This window comes from Dermacentor variabilis, chromosome 5, assembly GCF_050947875.1.
Source record: "Dermacentor variabilis isolate Ectoservices chromosome 5, ASM5094787v1, whole genome shotgun sequence".
NCBI lineage: Eukaryota > Metazoa > Arthropoda > Arachnida > Ixodida > Ixodidae > Dermacentor > Dermacentor variabilis.
The window spans coordinates 49014804-49041716 of NC_134572.1; the positions used below are offsets into that span (position 1 = coordinate 49014804).

General features: G+C 43.0%; 1 protein-coding gene across 2 annotated transcripts in view; it reads left to right on the forward strand.

Moving 5' to 3' along the window:
- LOC142582563 (unhealthy ribosome biogenesis protein 2 homolog) overlaps positions 1-26913 on the forward strand; it is a 77220-nt gene that overhangs the window by 12491 nt on the left and 37816 nt on the right. For both annotated transcript variants that reach the window (XM_075692421.1, XM_075692422.1), the window contains 12 exons: positions 7552-7688; positions 8361-8634; positions 12559-12638; positions 12900-12993; positions 14064-14348; positions 17166-17433; positions 19635-19846; positions 20966-21196; positions 21542-21688; positions 21833-21996; positions 23457-23597; positions 24585-24846. In XM_075692421.1, the coding sequence (XP_075548536.1) occupies positions 7552-7688; positions 8361-8634; positions 12559-12638; positions 12900-12993; positions 14064-14348; positions 17166-17433; positions 19635-19846; positions 20966-21196; positions 21542-21688; positions 21833-21996; positions 23457-23597; positions 24585-24846 (2295 nt within the window). The remainder of the gene's footprint in view (positions 1-7551; positions 7689-8360; positions 8635-12558; positions 12639-12899; positions 12994-14063; positions 14349-17165; positions 17434-19634; positions 19847-20965; positions 21197-21541; positions 21689-21832; positions 21997-23456; positions 23598-24584; positions 24847-26913) is intronic.

A 26913-nucleotide genomic window follows, 5' to 3' on the forward strand; every position in this document is an offset into this window, starting at 1 on the left:
TGGCATCCCCAAATCTCGAACGCCATGCTCCGCCATGGTAGAAGTTTGTCATAATTGGGCACCCACCATGCGTGCAAATTGCACCTCCAGCAACTTCATAGTTAAAAATATAAATCTTTTTTTTTTTTTTTCTAATGAGAAGTAGCTATTTTGACCTCTTGCCATAAAAACCTAGTGAGGAAACATCCAAATTCATTTAGAATTGTTTTAGTAAAAAAAAAAGGGGGGGGGGGGTATGTGTGAGAATCGAGGGTGCATTAAAATCAAGTAAATAAGGCAATTGCTGTCATTCATACACAGCACATATCGACAAGTCAGTGAACGAAAGAGGATGAAGCACAGTGTGTGAGCCCTCATACTTATGCGAATGCGTGCATTTTACACTCCTTGTAGTGTTTACTAACCAACTACAGTCTAACACCTCTACAACAAATGTCTACTATGAAATGACCTCTTTAACAAAGGTTTGATTATGTCCCAGCCGAATTTCTGTCTTATATATGTACATGTACTATTGTGAACGGCTCTATAAAGAAGACCACTGCGACAAATTTGCCTATATATCGAAGAAGTTTAGGCGTCCCAAATGACTGATTTGTTGCTTTTACACCGAATGCCTTGTATTGGTGCTGCCACTGGTCTCCACAAATGCCACTGAGCTGTGCTCTGCGCTAGCGCCAATGGCAGCGCTATAGTGGCACACTTGAGCAGCATGCCGATGTCAGCAAGTGTTGAAGTTGAAGTTTATTCATATGCAAAACATACGTACATAAATGTAATACACAGACGAGGGTCCCAAAGTATTACTACTGAAAACAGGACCTTCGATTAGTAACTACAACAGAATTGTAAAATTGTCGGCAGCATAACAGTGTATAGCATAATAGTATATTAGTTGGAAGAAAACTAACTGATGATAACGGAAAACCCAACAAACAATGCTCTAATCGATGTAGTGTAACAAAAATAACAACGGAAGTGACAAAAATTATACAGTTTTTAAAGGCAGAAGAGGAAAAAAAAACGAATAGAAAGAAATGTGGCACAGTTTGAATACTAAAAAAAAAAGAAAAACGAAAGAACAGGTGATACAGTCGAACCCGACTATATCGAATTATTCCATACATCGAACAACTTCTAGACACGGTATAGTTACAATGAGTATATTGTCACGTGGTGGTGACGTTGAAGAACACAGTAGCAATACTGTAAAAGACAAAACTAACTTTTATTGGGTGAACCTGTGCCCACAAAAACAGGCTACACTTGTAGCACAACGATAGCGGCGAACACGGTCGGCGATCAGCGAAAATCTGATCAGCGGGTCAAGCGCGTTGGCTTCTAGAGATCAGTCGTCGAATGTTCTAGAGTAACCGCTAAGACCCGCGTGTCTTCCACAAAGTTCTACACTATTCGCGTCGTGCATACATGCAATCAGATTACACAAGTTGCGGGGAAAGACAGCGGATGGAATTATCGATAACATTCCAGAAACTTCGGATACATGCAGGCGCGTCCCGCGCTGTGAGATAACATTTGTTAGGCGGCGAAACGTGGTCGCCCGATAAAGATAAGTACACGTGTCAATATATAGCAAAAATTACGCTTACATCGAACGAAACTAGTAGCGACTCCCGATATATCGAATGTCAAGTGGCGGAAAGTGCCCCCGGAAGTTGGCTTTCCCTTGCGGTTGCGGGAAAACCCGGCAGCCCGGCTCCATCCAACTGCTCTCCCTACATGACCGTGCTGCCTTGGAGCCGCCGACACCCGTCTGCAAAAATTATCCTGGCCAGCCCGCAGCGCTTGCTCAAACAGCCAATCAGAGGCTCTTGTGCCCTCTTCATGCAAGGTGGCGAAAGTGAGAGTTGTCTCGCGGCTTTTCTGGTTCATTGTGTGCGCGTTGTGGGCCTTCTCCCGCAGTGTTGCCGTGATGAAGTGGCAGAATTCGTCTTTCGTCGTGAAGCTCGAAATCATAAATAGAGTTGAACGCAGTGAGAAGTTGGATGTCCCCGCAACGTACAAGATTCCGAGGTGCACTCTCAGTACGATCATGAAGGGGGAGATTAGGGCTAAAGCAACCTAACTCACGACCCAATGCCCGTGGCGCCCAACGTGTACACACGGCCGTTTACGAGTGGTTAATCCGAAATAGCTTCAGCCATAATGACTTCCGCGTGCTTGGTGATGACTGTAAATTCTGATGAATGCGATGCAGCCGTTGCCAGTGTTGCCGAAACTTGGAGCGAGCTTTCAAAATTTCCGGAAGCTGTTGACGAATCAATAGTGGACGAGTTTGTGAGCGCAAGTGATGGTGTCGCGACCACGGAAGAGCCCGGAAACGAAGACTACATTGCCGACATCGTGCCATGCACAAGTGAAAGTGGGCACAATGAGGAAAGCAACGACCATCCTTGGCCCACATCCTTTGAAGTGATTGGTGCGCTCGCACTAGTCCAGTGCTTCTGCGCAAATGCGGAAGGTTGCGGCCTCAGCTGCTCAGACGCCTTAAACAAAGTGGAAAAGTGTGTGCGTCGCATGCAGGGAAATCGCCTAAGCAGAAGAAAATGCAGGACTATTTTGTGCGAAACTAAGCTAGTTCGATCAATAAAGTGATTTTAAAAATGGTATGTGCTTTTATGACATCCAATTATTTAGCAGGCTTATATCGAATTATGCTCTATATCGAACTGATCGGTGTTTCTTTTTGCGAGTTCGATATAGCCGGGTTCGACTGTACTTATTAGTTAGGTGACTATGAAAATGCAAATATTTATTAGGAAAAATTATCAGTGGTTAGCAGAAAATCTTTTAGCGAAGCTTTGAACTCTGAAATGTAGGTAGTATTTTAAGTGAAACAGGAAAACGATTCCAAAGTGTAATGGTAGCAAATGTAGATGTTTTTTTACCATAGTTAGTGCGAACTGATGGTAACAAAAAATTCTAATTAGAAGCGAACCTAGTAGGGTTTGTATATCTAAGGGAGCTGCTTTGAATATATTGAAAGGTCAGCTGGGGATGAAGCAGTTTGTAAAAGATTATTGCTAAATTGTAGTTGAATAACTTTTTTATACATAAAATATTGTACTGCTCAAGCAGACAGATAGCATTAGAGTGGGGTGAACTGTGGGTAATGATACAGGTTGCTCGATTTTGTATATGCTGAACGGAAGACAAATAACATAGATATGTATTACCCGAAACAATTAATCCGTAGTTAATGTGTGAATGAATGAACGTAAAGTAGAGTGAAAGCAAAGCACAAGGAGAAAAATAGTGTCACAGCTTGATAAGCGCACGGCTACCAAAAGTGCACTTCAGCTTGACATGGTTGATGTGCAAGTGAAACTTCAGATGGCTGTCTAGGATAACACCTAGAAATGAAACGGAGTCGCTCATGGGAATAGAATGATTGCCTAAGGTTAACGAAGGAGGAATAATTAGTGACTTTTGGTGCAAATGGAATACTAAAAATTTCATTTTAGATGGATTGATTACTACATCGTTGTCATTGCACCATTTCATTAGGTGGTCAAGAGTCTTATTTAGTTTGATTACTAGAGAAGAGATACGCCTATCAGCTATAGATATAGTTTACTGTCAGCATATAGAATGTAATGACTTAAGTCTGTGACGTCTGGCATATCATTATCATTAATGTAAACAGAAAAAAGAAAAAGCCCCAATATTGAGCCCTGTGGTACCCCTTTGTTTAGTTTTTTAGAACGGGAAAAAGTTTCACACGCATAAACAGTAAATTCCTTATCAAACAAATAACTTTTTAAGAAGGCTAGGGCAGGGCCAGTTATTCCATAGGCTTCATGTTTACGAAATAAAATCATGTAGTTAATAATGTCAAATGCCTTAGTAAGGTCTAAGAAAATGAAACCAACGAATTCATTATTGTCAAGACTATTCTTAATAAAATCAGTTAAGCAAAGTAGAACTGAGTTGGTGGAGCTTCCAGACCGAAAACCAAACTGGCAGGATTTAACTACATGGAATTTTTCCAAATACTTGCTTAATATGATCAAAAATAATTTTAAGCACGTTTTAGCGATGGCGGAAATTCACCAGATTTAAAGATCAGGTTAATTACTACTCTCAGGGGCTCGCCGATTGGCATTAGCAACTAGCTTTAGGTGGCGCACTGCTATACCATCTAATCCTGGACTTGTGTTACGAAGATTATGCGTAATAGAATGCACTTCATACGGCGTGACAGGATGAAGGAAAAATGAATGGCTCAAATGGTCTATTTTAGGCGGAAAAGTTGTTTGCTTGCTTCTCTCAGGTAATGCGAAATGATCAGAAAAAGCGTTTGCTATCTGAGCAGACTGACAAAAAGTAAGATTGTCACATACAATTTTAGAGATAAACTTAGGCAGCTCACTGTTCAAAAAGTCATTCAGCAACTGCCATCGCTTTTTAGGGTTGTTTTTATTCTGCAAGAATACTGTTTCATAGTAAAGCCTTTTAGCTTCTCTGAGAGTCCTGTTAAGAACATTGCAGTATGTTTTGTACCGATTCATCAAAGAACAGTTAAATGGTTGTGTTATAGTCATCTTATACAAATTATCTTTTTTCTGCAAGCTCTTCAGCAGACCATCTCTCATCCAATGATTATTGGGGTGTTTAAATCTATTTTTACATTACACTGTTCGAGAGCAAGTACTGACTGCTTTAGTGAATAAATTGCAGAAGAAATTAAGAACCTCTATAGGATCTTCAATAAAATTCAGGCCTGGTGAGCAGGGCCAAGCTATCGGCTCAGGCCCACGGCATCCTAGACTAGGGACGCCGCCCACCTCGGACGATTTTACCGTCGGCTCATTTCTACTAATAAAGTTTATTCCTCCTCCTGACCAGTCAGTGGAGCTAATGGTAGAAATTAATTTATCTGTGTCGAGTACTGTAGTGAAGTAAGAGGTGACAATGTTAGCCAAACGTGTTTCGAAGATTGCAAAAGGCGGAAAGTGATCAGTGAGCTCAGTGTTAACAGTGCCCGCCAAAATGGTATGTCTAGGTTTGTTAAAACGTGATCAATTAGTGAATGAGAATCCTCACCAACGCATCTTGTAGGCGATGCGATGAGGGATTGAAGGCCGTAGCCACTGAAGCAGTCAGTGTAGGCTGTATACAAGCTAGAATTAACATCCAGCAGGTTGATGTTTACATCTCCCACAATCATTACACTCTTATTTTCTGACAGAAGTTTGTTAAGTGCATTATCAAGAGCATAGATGAAATCCGAAACGTTAGAACCTGATAACGTATAAACACATCCGAGAACAAACCATTTAGTGCTGCATGCCTCGAAGGGCTCGTTAGTTTCGACCCATACCGTTTCGCAGCAATCGACATGAAAGTTTAAATCATTTCAGCAAGTGTAACTGATGCGGGGAGAAACAAAGATGACAGCCCCACCATGCCTACTGTTTAAACGGTGACAGTATTCAGGACTGTAAGAATGAAACCCATACATCTTACTGTCATGGCTAGAAGGCTACATTTCGGAACCACAAGTAAAAGAGAAATCGTGATCAAGCGAAGATAAAAAATTATCCCCTCGTGATTCTTTCATAAACTGTGTGCGTTAAAATGAATCACTGAAGGATTATTGTGACAAAGTAAAGAACGAAGTTCACCAGAATACGTAAGGGGCATTGCGATGAAAAAGCAAACGAGCACGTGTAATCAGCACAATAGGCGCTCTTACATGAATATGCGCAAGTCCGACTCTGCTGAAATTCGGAACACCCTTCTATCACTAGCTTTCTGTGCTTTGATCTGGCTGGTTTCAGTCAAGAGGTTCTGCCACTTTTTTGCCTTCTCCAGGGCAAGTGCTTTGGCAAACAGCATTTTATTACTGATTGTCAGATGGTCGTTCACGTAAACAGCCATGTCGTTTGTGCCAGAAAACCCAAGGTGGCTCACACAGAGCTGGGCCTTGCGGGCCCTCTTTAGAAATTCATTTTTCTTGTCTCTTGGAACAGCCCTGCTGCATGCTCCAGGAATCATTCAACTCGTACGCTGCTTGTTGTAACTAAGTAGTGGGTGTAACAGCTGAAGAATATGTTACAGTTGATGACGATGTGAAAATATAATCGGATCTGATGGCTGGCACAGCCTTCAAAGCCATCAACGAAGTCAGCATTGATAAAAAGCCTGTAAACAAAACAAGAACTTTTGTGGCAAGGGACATGACCGCAGTATTTGATGATTTGCACCTTTACCTCTTGTCGCTACAGCGTTTCGCCATTGAGCATGACGTGGACCTCAGTGCAATAAGCTCGACCATAGTTGCACATTCTGTGTGATGAAGTGTATATAAAAAAATCAGCAACTTGTTTAACTATATGTCTCTCTTGAATTCATGTCAAATAAAGGTTTTCTCTTGTTAAACGTGCTTAGCATGCTCTTTTGTGACCAGTATGGTGTGCAATCTTTACAACAAAGTGACCTGTATAGTAAATAATTTTGAAGGTCGCAAGGACTTTGTTATAAAGCCATTTGACTGTATTCTGCAACCTGGTTTTCCTGATTGTTGTATTTGCTGAAGCAGGATAGTTGTACTGGAATACTTGACTTGCAGAACTGTCTTTACTTGGCAAGACTTCTCGTGCGGCTGTTATTCTCCCTGCCTGTGCCACCAGGGGAGGTGTTCTGTAAAAGCCCACGTAGTGGACTCTTCCAAAATGCCTCCTCCGGTACTTCCTCTACAATAACCATGGCTTCCGAGCTGTTGGTTTTGTATTATTTACTTGTACTTGTGCAGAGGCTTTTTGTAGCATTGTGCTGTGCATCATCAGCACTTTCAATTTGGCGCTGTGTAAGGTGCTTACACCGGTTAAGGAAATCTAGCACGAAATAATGGGGGAGAGATAGCAAAAGGCTTTTTAGTGAAAACTGGAAAGTGTGGTAGACGTCCATGAGGTCCTCCTGCTAGGGGTTGATTGTGACATATCTAGCAAGCACATCTGGCAATGCTTATGGTTTTACTGGAGTTGAGCTGCTTTGTGCAATGCATGATGCCATGTATTGGCTTATAAAACAAAGCAAAGGCGGCGATGATCAGTCACTAGCTTGAAAAGAAAGTCCCAACAGCGGTTTGTCTGGCAGTGTGCCTAGCATGCTACTGTAGATGAATATGATCACAAATTAAATTATACACTTGAGACACACCATACTCACACAACATAAACACTTGCACACGTAAAGCTAATCAGAGCATCTGGCTAAGACCAATGTTTCTCATGTAGATTGAAAACACCTTCGTAGCCCAGGACTCATGGGTAATGCTCATCCGTAGTTCAAGGCATGATCTGTGACACATGTTCAGCGTGGTCGTTGGGACAATTCCTTGGGATGCAAATAGGTTGCAAGAGCATAATAAGTGGGCAACCGGTAGTAGTAGGTAGCCTGCAGCTAACACTGTGAATTTGTGTGCATTTCATAACATGTCACCTGGTGTGTGCGTGCATGCGCATTGATTTCCCATTCATTTAATTTCTTATTTCTTTTCTCATTCTTGAAATAAATTTCTTTCAGGAGTCATTTGGTCATCTGAAACCGTTGCTCAGCAACATGATGTACATTTTGCACTTCAAGAAAGCAGCAGCATCAGAGGCTGTGCAGAAGGTGCACAAAACGATCAAAAAATTTGTGCACGCCTGCTTCTTTCTCAGGTTCGTTGCCACGCTGATATTAATTCATTGAACTGTTGCTTCCTGAGGCAAATGTTTAGGTGTGTTCATTGCTAGGGAAATTCATTCTACTCATTTGGGCTAGCATCTATTGTACTATGTAGTTGGCTGGCAATGCTGCAATCTTGCAACTGAGTATCCGTATAGGCCTGGCCAGGTAAACTGTTATGGATGGCATAATAGGAAACGTCCGAGTACCTGGCAGGGAGCCTAGCTGCTTCAATCAGGGGTACTGCGTATGCTGATCATTTTCTTAGCCACTGAATCAAAATTACACATGCCAGGCCTTTTAAAGGGACCCTGAACTACCCCTCAGGTTTGGAGAAAAAACACATTCTGTGGATATCATATGCTATTTTCAATTTCAGTGCACCTTTTATTTGGGAAGTTAAAATGTTATAATGACACCTAAACTAAATGCAGACACTCATCTGCCTCTGCATATACCACCCGATATCAGCACATATTGCAGTTTCATTAGGCAATTCATGACCATTGAGTAGACGTTTTTAGTGCCAGACAAAGGCCACTGAAAAGCTCTGGCCTCTGTCCTCCAGCACATTTAGTGTGCTTGAGTCCTGCCCCGACTACTTCTACTTTTAGACAAAGTATACGTTGTCTATTCTCTCTTTGTGCTGCTCTTTGTGCAAACAGGAACAACATCACTGCCTGGCTGACAGCCCTGTATGAGTATCTCCGGATAGATGGTTGGAATGCCATGGTTCCTCTCAGCAAGGAACAAAAGGATGAATTCAAAAAGGGCAAGGTCGAAAATGAAGATGAGCCAGAAGATGAAGATGCAAGTGTGGACGAAAAGATGGTGGAAGTGCTGCAGTCTGAGCCACATCGACAAGGAGGGCCACGGAGGGGTGATGAATACTTGCTGGAACAGCTCATGCAGTTTTTCAGTGAGGTACTAAAGGAGGAGGTGAGTGGTTGTTTTCAGAAATTGCTCGTGAGACAAAGCTGTGTGTTTTTGTGCCTTGAAAGCATTGGGTCTATTTAGTGTGTTTGTGTTTATGGGAATGAATGCATAAAGGGCAGATCCCCGCAGGTTTTGATACTTGATAATTGGAGCTTTATGCACTGAAGCTACTTAATGGGCTATGGGATCCAATAGACGGAGGGCTCCAGGTCAATTTTGACCATCAACAAAATGAGCACTGTTACGTCTCAACACCACAAAAGGGTTAATTGAACGTTTGCCATGTGTCAACCACTGCACCTCCTATCCAGACGACAACTCAGCATGGACACTGACAGTTGAAGGGTACTCACCCCGCTATTACCTGGAAACCTGAACAAAGGATGAAAAGGAGGGAACCATGACAACGAATTGAGAGGCACAGTTAATTAGACGTTTGCAACGAGTCAGATCACTGCCCATCCCTCAACACTTATTCACCCATCAAGACAGCGTGTAAATCAGCTGTTGCAGGGTTCCACGAAAGGCCCTCACCCCGCCCTTTACCTGGGAGCCTGAGCAAAGAAGGAAAGGGGACACGACTGCGCGAACTAGATGTCACTGGTTGATTTCTTCCCACAGATTCCAAACCACTTTCTTTGTAGGCGGAGTTACTGCGGGTTATTGCGAGCATGGGCATGGTATCGCAACGGAGTAGATGATGGTGATTTGCCGCTGGACAGTGTTCAGATTCCCTAGTCGACTCGCCTAGGGAAGACGATGGGATTAAGAGCAGAGACTTTTCGAGAGTGAGGACAGAGGTTCTTGATGTGAACTGAGACGTTTCACTTGCCCCTGTATGGAGTGGGCTTCCGTACTGGAGCCGTGTAACTAAGCTAAATAAACCCTTTTCCCTTCATTTTCTACAACCTGACGTAGTAGTCGATGGGCTTGGTGGATTCCACGCCCTGAACGTGGAAGCCCTAGCCGCAACAGAACCGAAGTTTAAATCCAGATAAACCAGCCTTATGCAATTTGCTTCCCAAGCATTGCATCTGTCACAGTCTGGAATCAAACTTGCAACTTTGTGCCTAGCAGCTGAACCACATAGTCACTGAGCTGCCATGACAGGTGGTGGGGGATTCCTGTTGCAAATTCTAACAAAAGTGCTATGTTTCGTTGCATGAAAGGCAAGCAGCATGCCTTGCCAGACACCTTGCTTGTTGGCCTGCTAGTGTGGTGTCAGAGCCATGAGTGGTACACGTCAAACAGATTGTAAACCACTATTTGGGGAAACATTACAAGATTTAGTGGAAGAGTGATCTCTTGTATGAGAATCTAGTAGTTTGACATACCTGACCTGGGCCCTGTGAGCAAGTTCTGTTAATGGGAAGTGTAATAAAGTCTAGCAGAGAAAGAGGAAGAACTCTATAGTAATTGCATTAGTGCCGCTCTGTGAGGAAGAGCATCAGGGAAGGTAAAGGCCTTAAAAGATGGAGGAAGGACAGAAGAAATTGAAAAGAAAAATTATGTAGAACACATGTACTGTGGGAATCGGTGTAAGCAAAGCTTTATGTAGTGTTTACATGACATAATGATAAATGGCCGTGATGTTGACGGCGGGTGTTTAAATTATTGAGTGCATGGTGCAATACCAGAGTTGTCAGGTGATGTTCCCCTTGCTTGCACTACTTGTATTTATTCATGTAGTACACAGGACACACCGCAATATGCGCTTGCTTGAGGCACTGTTGTGGGCCACTGTTCATACCTGCAAGTTGGTTAGCACTGTCATTGCATCAAAAGGCACATTGAATCATGGCAGAAGGGTTACACTTTAAATTAGGATGCCTAATCCACACACTGATTATCAGGCATACCGTAGTAGGGGACCCCAGATTAATTTTGTCCACCTGGGGTTCATTAACGTGCACCTAAGTCAAAGTACATGCGCATTAATGCATTTTGCCCTTGCCAAAATGTGGCCACCACAGTCGGAATTAAACTCACGACCTCAAGAAACACCATTGCCACTAAGATATTGGTACAGTACTGGTAAGTCTGGTACAGAAGTGCTGAGAGGCCAATTGTATGGTGTCATCTCGACGCTGTGGTCATTTCATCTGCACGCCCTGCGTCAGTTCTCCACTGGATAAATTTCAGAAATACAAAAACTTGCCATATCGTATCTTTAATTAATATTTATCCATTTAGTCCTCAACTTTTGCCACATGTAGTAGTAGCATTTCCTTTATTGAAAAAACCCCGAACGACGCATGCTTTCTGACATCACATTGCCCCTCTCCCGCACCATGTAAGCAATCTACCATGAACAAAGAGTGAAAAGGTAGTTCACTTGTTTCACGGCTGCATCAGTGACTAAATGGGTAGGGCATCAGGTTCTACCCATTATTAGCTTTCTCTCTCTGCTCCTTCTGTGGACTGTTGTACGTAAGCACAAGGGTAAGTGCTGCAGCTTCTGCAATGATATTGCGGGGAGAGGGCATTATGGCAGCGCCTAGGAAGTACCAGAGGGCATTGTGATCACACGCCCCCGAAACGAGGCATCATCTATCTTTTGTTCCACACTCCTACCACATGCTCTCAACCACCTCCCGATGCGGCTTACAAGACAGCAGCAGCAGCAGCAGTGGAAAAGTCACAGGGAGAGGCAAAGAAAGCTTCACTTTAAAACTGCACAACATGGCATATTGATTTCCTTCCATTGTATTGATGTTTTGAATGGGTGCATGCACTTGATTCCAAATGACTTTCTAAGTTTGAAAGGGCAGCCAAGTGATTCAAGATAAGTAGACACTAAGTTGAGGGTTTCATGATGCTATGATAGAAAGTGCCACGGACCTAATATGCACCTCAGAGTCAAAGAGCCTCGATAAAGTGTTGCCATAGTGTATAGAGCTCTTTCTTCGATGTATGCTCTGCAGTCCACTAGAATGTGCATAACTGATTCCACAGAGTTGAAGCGTCTAAATGTAGTAGGGCAGATGTCATGAGGGAATTCACTGAAGTTCTGGATCGGTCAAGTTGAAAAACTTGTAGCACCCACCTGAGAAAGACTAAAATTCCTTCTGCTTTTTAACGGCGTACGAATTTGTGAAAGTGTTTACCTTGAGTTTCATAAAAAGTACTTTGCGTAAATTTTTATTAATTTAATCCTTACAAGCCACCTCATCTACTTCATCATTACCGGCTGTATCACAGTGCAGTGGAAAGCACTGAAAGATTATGATATGACCAGCATTGCATGCAAAGCACTGTAAGTATGCAGTGTCACTAATGACCAGGTAAAAGTATGTGTCAGTTGCTTCATGTGCCAAATTTATAAAACTTCCTTTGAGTGTGGGAAGGTCACTCAGTGTCGTGGAACGTGTTTTAAGAGGCATTTGATTACCTTTTTGATTCCATGCTGTTCTGCTGTTTGCTCTTTCAAGCCAACACATGCACAGAATTTTCATTTATGGTGGACAGAAACAAACCATAGCAAGAGCTTTGAGACATTTATGAATATATCTGTTACGCTCAAGTATATTCCATACTGATGTAGGTTAACCTTGTTTGTGAAATATATAGATATGCCATTGAAGCATAGTATTTTTGGTGTCTCTGTCAGGGATGCAGTTTCATTTGTGGAGGGCAATATGGTTCATCAAGGTTTCATGGAGATTCATGAAGGGTTTGCCAACTGTATGTTGCCAAGAAAAGTCTGTCCAAATCCTGAATTTATGTCTGTTGTAATATGGCTTAGCACTTCTTGTATCAAGCACATGCCTAAGATGGAAATTTACCATTATGAGTTACGTTGATAGTGCTTTGTAACCTTCAGAATGTACAAGAATGAACTTTTCTTGGCAGTGTCCAAGCTGCTGCTAGTTTCACCAGAACATCTCTCAACATTGTCCTGTCACAGAAAAACGTTTTGTTTTACAGGCATCATCAAAGACACCTCTAGCAGACTACCTTCCTGAGTTCTTTGCTGTATTCCTCGAGGGCCTCATTGCTTACAACAAGTATGTTCATTTTGCCTTAAGCCTGTTTAAGCTAAATTCACACGATGGACCAAATTCCGTGGATGAGCATTACGCGCCTCAGTGCTACTCGATCACACCGCACTGAAGGATGAAGCAGATAAGCTGCTAGCGGCGCAGTCTGCTGGGACTCAGCCTTGTCATGTTTGTCTGCAGAATTTGGTCTGTTGCATGAATGCGCCTTTTTTTTTTTTTTGAAGAGTTTCTTGCGGGATACAGCAGCGTATTTCATACCTTCCACAGAACTGAAGACCTGCAGTCTAACACTGTACTGTTGGCTTACTTTGCCTACCATCTTGGTGTTGAATGCACTGCCTTTGGTGGAACAGTGCCTATGGTAAGTACCATTTCACGCATACCTTGTCTTGCTCTTAGCTGCTAAGTCAAGGCTCTCTGTAAGCACTCATAAAACAGCGTGGAAAAAGACAAGGCCTTAGCCTTAGCAAGTTTGGTAGAAGCATTTTCTTATAAGACTGCGAGCTGGCATTCAGCTAAGGCCAGCTTTTCTGCTTGTGAAACCTTGCTCTACTTTGCAGCTTTATGCAGAACTAATTTGTTTGAGCATTTACATAGTTGTAAGTCTGCACAGTTCAGAAATTCAGTGGTTCTAAGGTGAGCAAGCATGGTTAGTGTAAACAGGGTGGTTGGAGAACGTCTGTTCTTTCTCTCCTTTGTCAATCCACCCTACTAAAACTGTGAACTGTCCAAGCAAAAAGCTTATGTCTTGGTGAACGGCCTATGGTTTGCAGGGAGCCAGTCCCACAAACTAGTTGCAAGACAAATTTTTTACTGTAGCAGGCGTACCTCTAGCAGCATGACTGAACTGCACAAAATTTTGTGTCATTAAATATTTCAAAATTTTCATGAAAAAAGTGTGTTGTCGGCCAAATGTGGCCGTGCCTGAACTGCCTTTTAACAAACCATGTGCTACACATTTAATGTCAACCACACTACCTTATCTGATTATGTCTGCCTATCTCTGGTAGTACCCTGTTTTTATTGGAACAGATGACATATCAACATGCAATTAGGTGTGATTAGATAGTTGTGCATACGAATATGACACAAAATTGAAACCAAAGCTCATTGTTACCAATACAGAAACATGAATGGGAGATATTCAAAATATGATGTTCATGACATTCTTCCAGTGCTTGCAATCACTTCCAGTGCCTGCAATACACAATGTCATAGCCCTAAAGATTTTTTTCATTTTTAAGGGAGCTGCTTCTGACGGGTGTGGGGGTCAAAGTGACCTTTTTCAAGTTGCAGAAATGAAGATGAGAACAGCTAAGGAGTATAACAGAAGGAAATAATTGAAAACTCTAGCTCACAGTAGTTTCTTTAGCCATATATTTTGGGTCAGTCTACATTGTTTTGCATCTCATTTCTTCTGGTTTATTCAAGGACGTGGTGCTGAGCAGAGAACAACGGCTGTACTACCTTAACCAGCTCCTGGCCGTGTACCAGGCCACTGAGCAATACTGCCTGGTGGTAGTGATGCCCCAGTTCAAGCGCAGTCTGTTCAAGCCACGCCGCTGGTTTGGTGAGCTCGCTGCCAAGTTACAGCCCCTGGAGTACAAGAATGCTGAGTGGTTCAAGTGCCTGGGGACCATAATGCAGATTGCACCAAATCTCGTGGAAGGCAGCATGATCAAAACCCTGCAAAAGTGCTGGGAAGTTTGTGGACTGGTGAGCCAAGAATATTTCTCTCTCAGAAGTACCATTGGTGTCAGAAGTTTATGTGGAGCACAGAACTAGCAAACAAATTTTTTTCCCAAATTTCAAACTCAAACCTTGAAAGTCAGAATTGCAGCTTGCAGTGGTATGTGTAACCAATACAGTCATCCATTCACATGAGCGTCGCGCACCCAAACTCGGCAGAAGTTGAAGTTTTTTGTGTGACCTATCCTATTTTTCCGCGTGTAACCCGCCACCGCAACAGCCCGGAAAGAAAAGAAGAAAAAAGTCCTTGCTGTAACCTGCAGAAATAACTGCATACAAGGACGCTCACATCTTTGCGAAAACAGTTTCCATTCATAGATTCACGACTCGTCCAAGTCGCATCTTTGTCTAGTAGCTCTCTTCCCTCCTTTTCAGCGGTGCTGATAATCTTCAGGTTCTGCTGCGCTGTAAAAAAACTGCCGTTGAGTGCAGCTCATCCTGATCCGAGTTCTAGTTAGCCAGCATCGCATGCACTAGCACTGTCGCTGCAGACACTTCGCTAACTACTAAATGCAAAATGGCGACCCATAAAGAGGAGAAGAATGGACAGCCATGAAACCGAAAGGCTACACAGTGGTTCTTCGATGACGCCTTATGAACTGACATGACGTAAATTTCACGGAGAACAAGCTAAAACATTTCCAAATTGTCCTGTTGCAGGCGACAGGAACATGATCAAGCAGCGTCATGCTGGCTAGTAGAAGCCAGAGAGGAAAAGGTCTAGACACCAGCAAATCTTCATAATTCTTGTTTCATGATCTGACTTATGAAAGTTGGGAACTAGGAAACAGGTTCATTATTCGTGTACTTTAAACATTTCAGTCTCTCATTGTTTGTGCTAAAAATAGCAAATTATTACTTTCAGTCGTGTTCCTTAAGGTGCTTCTCTGAACTTTTACATGAGAATTTTCAAAAATTGTCTGAGCAATTACTGTTATTCCGCTATTCAAAACACCAATAATGAGGCTATAATATTATGTATTGCACTATACGTGGCCACTACTAAGTCCTGAAATAAAACGTTAAAACATAAAAGCATTGAAAATTAGCATATTTCTAGTGGTAATGAAAAAGTTAAACTGTCATAAGAGGCACGGCCCTATGGGCGCCAGCACGTTGCTTGACAGTGGGACCTCAGACTGCACAGGCGGCATATCACCTTACATCACTGCTGGGGGCAGGTTCCTCCCCCAAAGCAGGCCATCGCCCACATTCTTGGTCATTCTGTTGCCCGGTGCCCTTCGGCAAACACCGCTTTTTTGGAGATCACGGAAATAAACCATTGTTTTCTTACAAAGATGTTATACCAGATCTTTATGTAAGCATAGTCAACCTTTCATTCAAAGCACACACTTGTGTGAATATAGTGACAAATTTCTAGGGAAGTTCGCAATCTAAGTACCCAGTGTTGTCCATGACAGGTGCTGCAGTTGGCTTGTAATTAGATACAAGTTGCAGTGCTATGAACTTGTGCGTCTTTGCACCTAGGTTTAAAAATTCAGTGTTCAATGTTCTATGCGCTCTGCCCATAGTAGATAAGCACACATTATTATAACTAGTGAGTGTACTAATGTCTGCCCAGTGCAGCTTTTCTCTTGTTCTGCAAGCTCTTGGCTTAAAATGGCAACACAAACCATTTTGCCCTTCTTCTTGCTAGACATAAAAATATTGTTGCAAAATTCCCTTATAGATTGCCTTTCCCTTGTTTTATTACAAAGAAGATTTGTCACTAAGGCATTTCTTTTCTTCGTTACTCCTCAAGTAGTTGTTTCTCTTTAATAGTGCATAAATGTATCAAGACAATACTTCACAGTGTTTTTACACTCTGAGGTCATGCTGCAAGTACCGAATATTACTTCCATATATTCTTGTGCCCTATGACCAAGCCTTGGAAGCTAAGTCAAGGGAAACAGGCTGGATAGAGTCTATCCTGTCCGTTGCTCTTTCTTTTAGAGAGCTCCATCTGGGAATTGCAAGTAGGAAGTAATGATAGCAACCATGATAGGAAACAAACAAGGCTGTACTGAACTGTTATGCTGAAGGCTCTTGAAGGAAACTCTAAGAGGGGACCGAACAAAAAAACTATGTTAAGCTACAAATTTGTACCAGTGTAATGTCAGCATAACCACCTTTAAATGTTTCTTATATTGGGACCCTCTAGTAACTCAGTCACTGCTTTTTCAGGCTTTCCTCACTCAATGAGATACACTATCATGATAAGTTTCACGTCAATCAACAGCACTACTTGGACCCCTTACGTAGCAGCCCCATAGAAGAGACCCAGTAGGAAAATTTCAGAGATACACCATCACACCTGTTTTCACATCTTCTTTTTCTGTTTGTCACTGTCACTTTTTTTTTTGCCATTGTCACCACATCAAATAACTCGTTCCCTATTTTACTTGTGCCCCACTGATCTTTCATGATTCATGATCACAACAAGTAAAGGGTTGTCAGCAGCCACATGACTTGTGCTGCAATTTTTTACTTATTATTGACACATGTACCTGGTGTACCTTCACACTGTCATAATTTGTTCCATTTTGATTTCATGTTTCCCCCCTCCCTTTCTTCTCTTCTTGTACTGTTTGCAGTGTACCCCCACTACAATAATGCCCCTTTGGTGTACACTGTATTCTTAATAAATAAATAAAAGCTATTCAAAACAAGTGAATCAGTAAGTTTCTAGTTCACAGGATGAAATCGATGAACTACTTACTAAAAGCCTTTATGCTGCTATTGTCCTGGTATGTTTATTGCCTCAAATTTCTCTCTCTCATTCAGAATCAACCAGGCCTTCTAAAAGCAAGGAACCTGCTTCTAGAGAGCATCCTAGCCACCTACACTGAGCTATTCCGTGTGCCAAAGCTCATTCGGAATATTTTCTCATCGTTCACGAACCTGAGCACCCCGCTAGCACAGACAAGCATTCCAGTGTCATTCCTGCAGAAGTTTGCTGCATGCTGTGTTAACCTTCCTCCTGGCCAATTGACGGAGACATGGCAGTTTCTTGTCAACCAACTCAGCTACTGGACATCAGGGAACACCACTGGTGAGAATGTGGCACTTTGTACAGTGGGCTTGCACTAATTCACAAATTCAGATTATTAAACATTCTGTTTAAATTAAATAAGCCTGAAAATATTAGTTAGATTGACGTGTTTTCAAGCATTTTGAAACCACTGAGTTCGAACAAGTCAAAGGTAAGTTTTTGTTAATTCATACTTTTCTCAAGAATTGTATGCTTAAATGAGTGCAAAATTCACTACACTCAGACCCATTTCTAATAATACCACTTTGAACAATGTATCAAATATAACAGTTAGCAGCCACAGCTAATTTTTGTGTCTGGTCTATGGTAAAATAAGCCACTTGCTTACATTTCATTGTTGGTTACAAAAATTAAATCTGGCTACTGGGTGTCTCTGCTGAAAAGAAATGCGGAATCCTGTAAAAAAAAGGTGAGCTACCGCATCGCCAGCCTTCCGTGCTTCTCCCATCTCCCTTCTGCCCCTACGAAACACTAATCGACTATGCCGCTGCCCATCATCGGAGCTGTCAACTTGTGTTTACTGGATGAGTGGCATTTTGCTGCATTTTACTGGATGAGCGGAGGCGCAAATGCGAATAACCTGCATGGTGCAGCCACCTGGTGGTGCAGAGCTCAACAAGACAAACAGAGCTAATATTGCAGTAACCAAATGTATTATATTGGCTGCTTGTGTAATTTTTCTGCAGTGGCATCATTGTGTTGCTGCCAAAAATTTACACCAGCAGCAAAGTAAAATGCACTTAGTTACTGCAATGTTAGCTTTGTTTGTCTGGTTGAGCTCTGCGCCACTAGGTGGCTGCACCATGCAGGCAGTTGACGTTTGCACCTCCACTCATCTGGTAAAACACCCAATCTACGTGTGCTTACTAGAATACTAGATGCGCTTAAACTCTCTAATGTAAAAGGAGGGCGCACACGACATACCAAAGCATGGAAGCGCGACTAAACTAGGCACACTGCCTTCAGTCCAACTACGACGATAATACAGCCTTTGAGATTAGTGAATGACCACCATGCGTTGATTTCGGAAGCCGTGAAGAAGGTCACTCATTTTCAGGGCACGCGTCTAGGAAAGGGCCTTGCAGCATAAGCAGCATGGCGCTTATGCTGTAAGCAAAACTCTGTCAGTGACGTGGCACCCCGGCCTCACCGGTTAGGCCTAACTCCGGGTTCCGCCGCTACTTCGAGTGCCAACGAGACACCTCAGAGACTATCGTACGTGCTGGTCTGCCTCTGAAGAGGGATCCTTCCTGGAGTGCCCGGCACTGCCGTGAGACACTGCAGCAGGTCCTAGGAGCCTCGCTCGAACGTTGCAGAGGTCGGCGGCCACACCCTGGACCGCCAGCATCACGGACTTGAGCGAACCTCCTTGGGTCCCATTGCCAGTGCGATGCTGATGCTACAACCTTCTTGGCCCAGAGCCATGTCGATAATCCCAGCTCAGCGCCGCTTCTCCCTCGATCCCAGCTCGGGTCATGCACCTCAAGGGCTCGTGCCGTTCGGACCGATACGCGCACATCGTCCGCTTCTTCCTTTCTGCGTCACATGTCTCTTACATATGACACACCTGACGCAACATAGATAATGTAATTTTATGGCTCTTGTGTGACTGACGCGCAGTCATAATGCCGAGACCATGATGTCCGAGGCCTTCGTAGAATGGTGACATGCAACAGTAGTTTCCAAAGTTTACGCTTCCAGCCAACTAGAATGCCTTGCTCTCTTGTGCAGAATATAGTCATGTCCTGCTGGTAGTTAAATATATCACGAGCTCTCGCATAAAAAATGGCAGCTATGCTTGCAGTTTCGAAATGGCAGGCGATCGGAACAGGGCACTGTTTTGAAAGAGCTGTACCATGCCACATTTCGTTCTTGAGATGGACGTTTCTAAAGGAAATTTGTGGCTACATGCGCGAACACACCAGGAACAACAATGACACTGAAAATGTGGTTTTCGGACGAAAGTGCTGCTGAATCGTAACTGCAGATACCAGCTTCAGTGAGATCAATATTTGAGGGTCTTTAAGGGAAAGTCTATATATAACCTGAGATGACAACCATCTTTTGTAGAACTATCAAGTTTGTCATAAACAGTTTCAACTATATGTCGAATTCAAAGAAATAAATATTTTTACCCCTGTGCTTGCTCAACTCGTGCTGATGTATCAGTTTAAGCTTCTCCTTAACTCTTTTTTTTTTAGAAAGCACATCTGAAGATGAAGTGCCTAAAAAACCAGAGAATCATCTCCCCAAGATCCTCGTTGTTACAGAAATCTTCCGCACATTTGCTCATCACATCCAAGTGGTCAACCCAACTACACCGCCATTGTATGTAACAAAGGTCTGTGAACTGATGCAAGCCACCCGTGAACTCGCCACACGGATGGTGGACCTGAGTATCAAGAAACAAAGTGTGAGTACAAAAGTGAGAAGTGGTACTCATGCTCCCTTCACAAAGATCTTGATAGGTGCCACAATAATCGAGACTCGACTATGGTAGTCGCATGCTGGTCGCTCTTAGGCGGCATTCACAGCAGCAAGTTGCTCACACAACCAAGTTGATTGCAAAGGAACACTCGCAAATGGTTGCTTTGGTCAAAAAGAAACTTTTTCAGCATTCACTCGTCGCTTGATATTTCAGCTCTACAACAGGAGTGGCAGAGCGGCTAATCAATTAGCAGTACAGGATCAGGACAACGGCTTATGCTAATGCTTATTTTACATGGCGATGGCAGTGCTAGCAGATGTGAACACACACCTGCCAACTCTCCTGATTTGACCGGGAGACTCCTGAATTTCAACCAATCCTCCCATTTGTATGGATATGAAAACTTCCCCGACTCCACCGGGACGAGAAAAAAAACTGGGTCAGGCAGCAAACTTGCATCATAATTACCATTATGCACTAGGTAGCTAACCAAGGTCAGATTTAAATTGAAGCTACATATTTCTATGTAGGCAGTGTATGCCTAACTCTGTTCACTTCAGATCTAGATTTGCATTAAGTGCACATGAGGCAGAGGCTTAATATTTGTTGTATAATTGCTGTTCTTTTTTTGGGGGGGGGAGGGGGGTCAGCTTCACCGCAATACAGTTGTGCCATGCAGTGAAGCATATTAAGCGTAGAAAGGGACCGTTGTAGCCCTTTTCCATTGTCCACCTACATGTCATTGTGTTGGTGGACACTGGCCGCACTTTGCATGACGATGTGCCTATAACAATGCTATATATACACAATGAGACATCACCTGTGTCATTCTCTGTTGACGGCCTCCGGCTCCTTCCTTTCGTTGGCCTTTATTGAGCTGCTTCGAGTAATCTTCCAGTACTTGTGGTATGGGACGTGCATTTGACTGTCCTGTTTGTTTGCCGCACTTTTGTTGTGCTTGTTCACTTAGAGCATCACACCATTGCGATGCACGCCTAAGACCAGTAGGCGCTGAATTACTCATTTTATGAGTCGTGCTGTCTTCTAACAATAATAATAATACACAGCTTCTGATATTGTGTCACTGTGATTTGTCATATCCAGAATCAACGTGCTCGTTGTGCACTCTCTGTGTTTCACCTATGGGGAGAGCTGCATCTTGTCCTCTGCCTGTACCGGAGGAGTTATGGTGAAGAGTACATGGCTCCTGAGCTCACGGCACCACTGGAGGCAGACGACCTTTCTTTCCTTCATCCCTCTCTCACAGCTGATAAGATGGAGTCTCTGCTGGCCATGATGGGAAAGGACAACACAAAGCTCATCTGTCACCACCTTGTGAGTGAGAGGTCACAGACCTCTGGTTGTTTCTGAGTGCAATCAGCCACCGAGAATGAAGGCAAAGTGATCTTGCAGTGAGCTGTTGACTTGTTGCATGCAAGCTGCGCCTTACATAATTTGCTGCCATAGTTTGTGCATAAGTTTGCAGATATATGGTTGTTGAATTAGTAATTATGTCATCTCTTACACTTCCTCATTGTTTATATTGTTGGAACTCATAAATTAGAAATATATATTCAATTCTGGTCAAGCTGACTCTTTTCAAAGATAAGGTGGCTGTGCAATTCATTTATTAATTTATTAATTTTTGATTTTAAGTGTTTTTTTTTCCTTTTCTTACAGATGCTGCTATGGATTCAAAAGATAAGAGCTCTTGTTCTTTTCACTGAAATCACCAATGAACATCTTGAAGCTAGTCTGCAAGCTACAGCTAAGTTGGTTTTCTCCCAAGTGGACATGACTGTGAGCACTTCGGCCTGGTCACAGAGGGTATGTATGTGTTTGCTTGAGAGGTACATTGCTAAAGGTTAAAGTAAAATAGCTTCGTGTAATTTGTCTCTTTCCTAACAGTTGAAATGTCTTTCTTAGATTTTGCAGTGGTTGCCACCCTCATCACTGTCTTGTGTGTTACAGGTTTGTGAAATTTCAGAAAGCCGTTTTCCAGTGGTGTCATTGCACACATTGCTGGTGAACTTCCCCCTACTGTCCCCTTACTTGCCAGCAAAGAATGTCACAGCTCTCTGTCAATTTTTCTTGGAAGTGATGGCACATGAGAAAGGCAAAGATTCAGTTGACAGGCAAGTCATACATTTCTTTTTTTTTTTTGCTTTCATTTGCTTGTTTGACAAGTGGTGTGTTGTATGGAACCAACAACAAATGTTCAGTACAAGTATAGCCTTAAAAATGATTTCTGTGTTTTTGCATTGACCTTCATTGAAAAAATAAGCTTTGTAGCTTCTCTAAGCTGATAAAGCGGTTTGCAATGCAGAGCTGAGCCTTGCATTTATTGTGCACCTGAATGGCTGCAGCTTGACTTATTGTTCTCTATTATAACTCTCACCTGTAGAGCTTTAATGTTTGCTAAGGCTTAATATTTAGCACCTGTGAGTCCCCAGCCACTCGCACATAAGTATAAGGGGCACACTGTCAGAATGCAGCTTCCTCTCACTTAACAATGCTATACAAATTTGGGAACTTACAATTGGTGCATTGCGAATTCATGAAAAGCACCCAAATAAGTTAAAAGGAAACCCTGAACAGGCTTCAGTGTTATACATTTTTTCCCCAACACTCCATCCCAACTTTGCAGGCACAATGGCCGTGACTTCAGGTTCAAAACTATCTGCCATTGGTATCATAAATACAAAACACGCTGGCATATCACATTATCATCATTAGAAGGTTTGACTCACCACATAGCATTAGCAATAAGAATAGTTTGCTATCTGTAGCCTCTTAGATGAATGACTGCTGAAGGAAGAGGCAAGATCCATTGACACTTCCATATGGCAGGAGACACACAGTACTTGGCATCTGATCTGGTGCGCAACCGCATCATGAGAAGCCAACAAAGACACCAAGGAAAACACAGGGGAAATTGCTTGTGCATACTAAATTAATTGAAGAAATGATAAATAATGGCAATGAAAGTGGATGAAAAGCAACTTTCCGCAAGTGGGAAACGATCCCACGTCTTCACATTATGCGTGCAAAGCTCAGTGCGAAGACGTGGGACCATTCCCTACCTGCGGCAAGTTGCTTTTCATCCACTTTCATTGCCATTAATCTATCATTTCTTTAATTCATTTAGCAAGTACAAGTGATTTCCCCTGTGTTTTCCTTGGTGTCTTTGTTTGTTGGCGTCTCACGATAGGATTAATAAAAATTGCGCGCCTCGGTTAACCCCCTTTCTTCTTGTTCTGGTGTGCAACTAGCCACACTACCAAGTTATATAATGGTTTTATCAGGCACTGGCAGGCACTAACAGCCAGGACAGGCAACTGACAGACGTATCACTCATTTTATCAGACAGCATGTTGTATTTTGTGTCTCCTGTTTGTACTTCGTATGGCTGGACCTGTAGATTTATAGATCTTCTTTGTATACTGGTTGTCGTTGCAAAGAGTGTTTTTGCATGCTTGTTTTCAGGCCACTAGTTTGATGTTGTTCATAGCTTTTCAAGATCTTTGCATTCTCACGTCCTGTTGCTTTTGTCTATGCTTTTGTTCATGTTTGGGAGGTTACTTTTTCTTTGCAGCAGTAAGAAAGCCCTAACTCAGACAAAAATTATCACCACCTACCTTGGAAGCCAGGCATTCATCGAGTGCAAGTTGGCTCAGACATGCTATGTCACAGCTCTGTGGGGATGTGCTTCCACGATGTTCAAGGCTAGCAAAAGGTAACTGCTTCCTTGTTTTGAAGATAGAACTTGAGGGTAGAAATGAATAGCAGTAGAAGTATATCTTCAGTGAAAACAAGCTAAAGCAAAAAGCTAAGAGCTAAGAGCACCAGCTTGTTGCAAATGCTAATGTTACAGACTGTGCAACTCGTACTCATACCCAGTTGTGTGAGGTAGACAAGTCATTAGCCTAATGCACAGTGGCACATTGCTGTGAGTGTTCATAAACATTCTGCATGCAGATATGGTGTCTTCATTCTGTGGTGGTCAGCCATGTCTAGTGTGGTGAGTATTTTACTAGCAATCGCCAGTCAATGAATTACTCACAGCTCCTCAGTCAGTTGCTTTCTGTTTGAGTGTGATAATCTATGAAAAACCTGCGTGTTTTTATAGGTGATAGAAACTAGGCACCTCTTCAAGCTCATGCGCCAATGAGATGTACTGACGGAAGCCGAGAATGCATCGTCATCATTGCATTGCCGCCTTCATCATTGCGTAGGTTTTGCATGTGCAGTAGCTCTTGGTATTCATAAATATGTCAATGGGGTTACTAAAGAGGCACACTGCCGGAAATACTTTCTCTGTCCCTGTTCCCCAAATTCAGATTTGGCTATTGCTAGTGCATCATGTTTGCACATTAAGAAAAACAAAATAAGTTATGTGGCTTGACATCTCAAATTAACTCATGGGCTATGAGAGACATCGCAGTGGAGGTGGCAAATTAATTTCAACCACCTGAGCTGCTTTAATGTCCATCCAAGGCGTGGCGCGCAAACATTTCTGCAATCTGCTCCCATTGGAATACGGCTGATGTGGTGTTGGGAATCAAATCTGCAACCTTGTGCTCTGCAGCACAAAATCTGTAGCCACTGAACCATCGCAGCGGGCACACTTACTGCAGCCAGTGGTCAATGTAGCATAAAGTGATAAATGTTCTGATGTCTGACCGTTAATGGTACTGTGCTTCACATTTTAATGATGTTCCAGGAAGCTTGACTCTGAAGAAGACCCCACAGGCATGTGTCGTGCGCTCTCAGGCACCCTTTCAGGACCAGTGAAGTGGGAAAAGTATGCGGAGACTGTTCCACAGGCTGACTACAGCTCAAAAGAGCTGCTTTCTTCTGAAGGCCTCAACAAAATGTGGGCTGCCATTCATGCTGCTTCTGAAAGGTTGGCAGCCATCATAGCCACTAATTCAGAGAAATTCACCGAGAGAATTGATGTGGAAGATGTCTCATTTTTGTTGGAGGTAAGCAGAACAGATGGCTTGCTGTGCTGTTTCAGTGCAAAGAGCTAGGATCAGCTAGGCTCCTTCAATTGGCAGTTTGTGCTTAATTCTTCCTGTTCTTTTACTATCCACCTTCTTCACCATTGAGTACAACATGCTACTTTCGCTAAATTTACTGTTACATGCATACAGGAGACTGCCTTAAAGGGGCCCTAAACCACCCCTCGGGCTTGGTGAAATGACATAGTCCGCGAGTAGCATGCACTGCTGTGAACATTTCAGCCAAGTTTTGCTGCGTACGCGGTGCATGGAGCTTGTAAGCGCATCGCAAAGTCACCTTTCTCTCAAAAGCGCCCTTTTCAACAGAAGGCCCTGTTCTCACTCTCTTCTAGATGCACTACTTCATCATCAGACGCTCTATTTCGTCATTCCCTTAGACAGCTGCTATTGGCCGATAGCTGACATCAAGCTACGGTCAGCTACATGGCGTAGATATCGTGGGCGCCATGGGGTGCCGCCACGAGTCCACTGGCTAAGCGCTGCGACTCACTAAGGACAACCGCGTTTGGCTTATGTTTAGCGCATCGTAGGCACCAAAGGCAGAAGTCGTGGCATCTGCGTTAACATCGAAAATGAAATTTTAACTGTGCACCACAGTGACATTTAGAAGGCCGAGCATTGTGGGCATGCCCCAGTATGCCGTAGCCTTCGCAGTGCAAGGCATTGAAGAAGGAATGGAAGCACAGCGGAGGCTGTGTTTGATTGCCAATAACTCCGCTTCTGCTGAACGCATTGAAATACTTTTTTCAACAGAGTATTTCTGAAATAGCCTATTTTCTCTTTAAATCCCTTTCTCCTTTTCGATATAAAGTGGTTCAGGGCCCCTTTAAGACCTAACTATGCTAACGTCTTGAAATGTTTCTTTGTATAACTTGCTTAACATACCCGTTTTACAAAATAGGATAAGTCTGCCTTTTGTAAAATCTTCGAGTGGCAAGCTACCAGGTCTGGATAAGAAAAGCTTGTTGAAAAGGGTTCAGGTGTTGAGTTAAAGACTTAAACGTTCTAACATTAGTGTCGTGGTCTTCACTGAGAGACATGCACATGCAGGGGGCAAGGGCTGTTTGCACATGTCAAACTTTCTAACTAGATCTTTCAGCTGTACTTGAACCCCCCCTTGTACCGTTGCTCCTCTTTGTTTAACGCAATTCAGCTTTTTTACAGAGCTTTACTATCTGGTAGTTGCCGCTCGCCACGTTTTGAATCACCATGTCAAGGTAAAATATACATCGGACTTCCATTAACTCGACCCTGACGGGACCAACAAAACTGATCGAATTACCCAGCAGGTTGAATTAAACAAGATTCAGAAAATACAACACACCGCTGAGTCATTTGACAGTGTTTGCCCTATTCCAGCACGCCTCCAAATCAAATGTGCAGCCACTTTATATATGTTTGAAAAAAAAAACTAATGTAAAAATGACATGAAAGCTCCTAAACAAAGTAGAACCAGTCCTTCAATACTTTTCCTCTGGTCATGAAACTTACACGTAACGTGATGGGAGAGATTCATATAGCGCCTGCAGTGGATGCACCGCAGCGCAACTGCAAGTGGAAGGTGTAGTGGAGCAGACGCCGATTGGACGCCACATGCGTTCTGTGCACACACTCGCTATTGTGCAAGGGTTGACTGCCCGCGCGCACGCCAATGTGCGCGCGGGCGGATGGTGGTCTGAGTTTTGTTCCACAGGCAGTTTTGGCTTCTTGCGCTCGCAAAACTGATGGCTATCTCGTTACTAATCGCTCGAAGGGTGACCGCCTGTTTCTTGCTCGTTTAGTGCTCACCGGGGTGTGCATAGGAAGGATGCCGCTGTGCATGCTTTTCCTTTTCCTCTCTTTTTTTTTTCTTGAAGACTTGCGAAAACTAATTGCCTCTGGTTTACGATAAGATGAAGATTAGCGGAAGTTTGTCACACTTGTTGCTTTTTTGACGGGCACCCAACCACACAGTTTTCTTGAGTGTGCTCACCTACACAGTTCAATTACGCTGTGGGTGTAAATATTAGTTAAGAGCAGGAACATTTG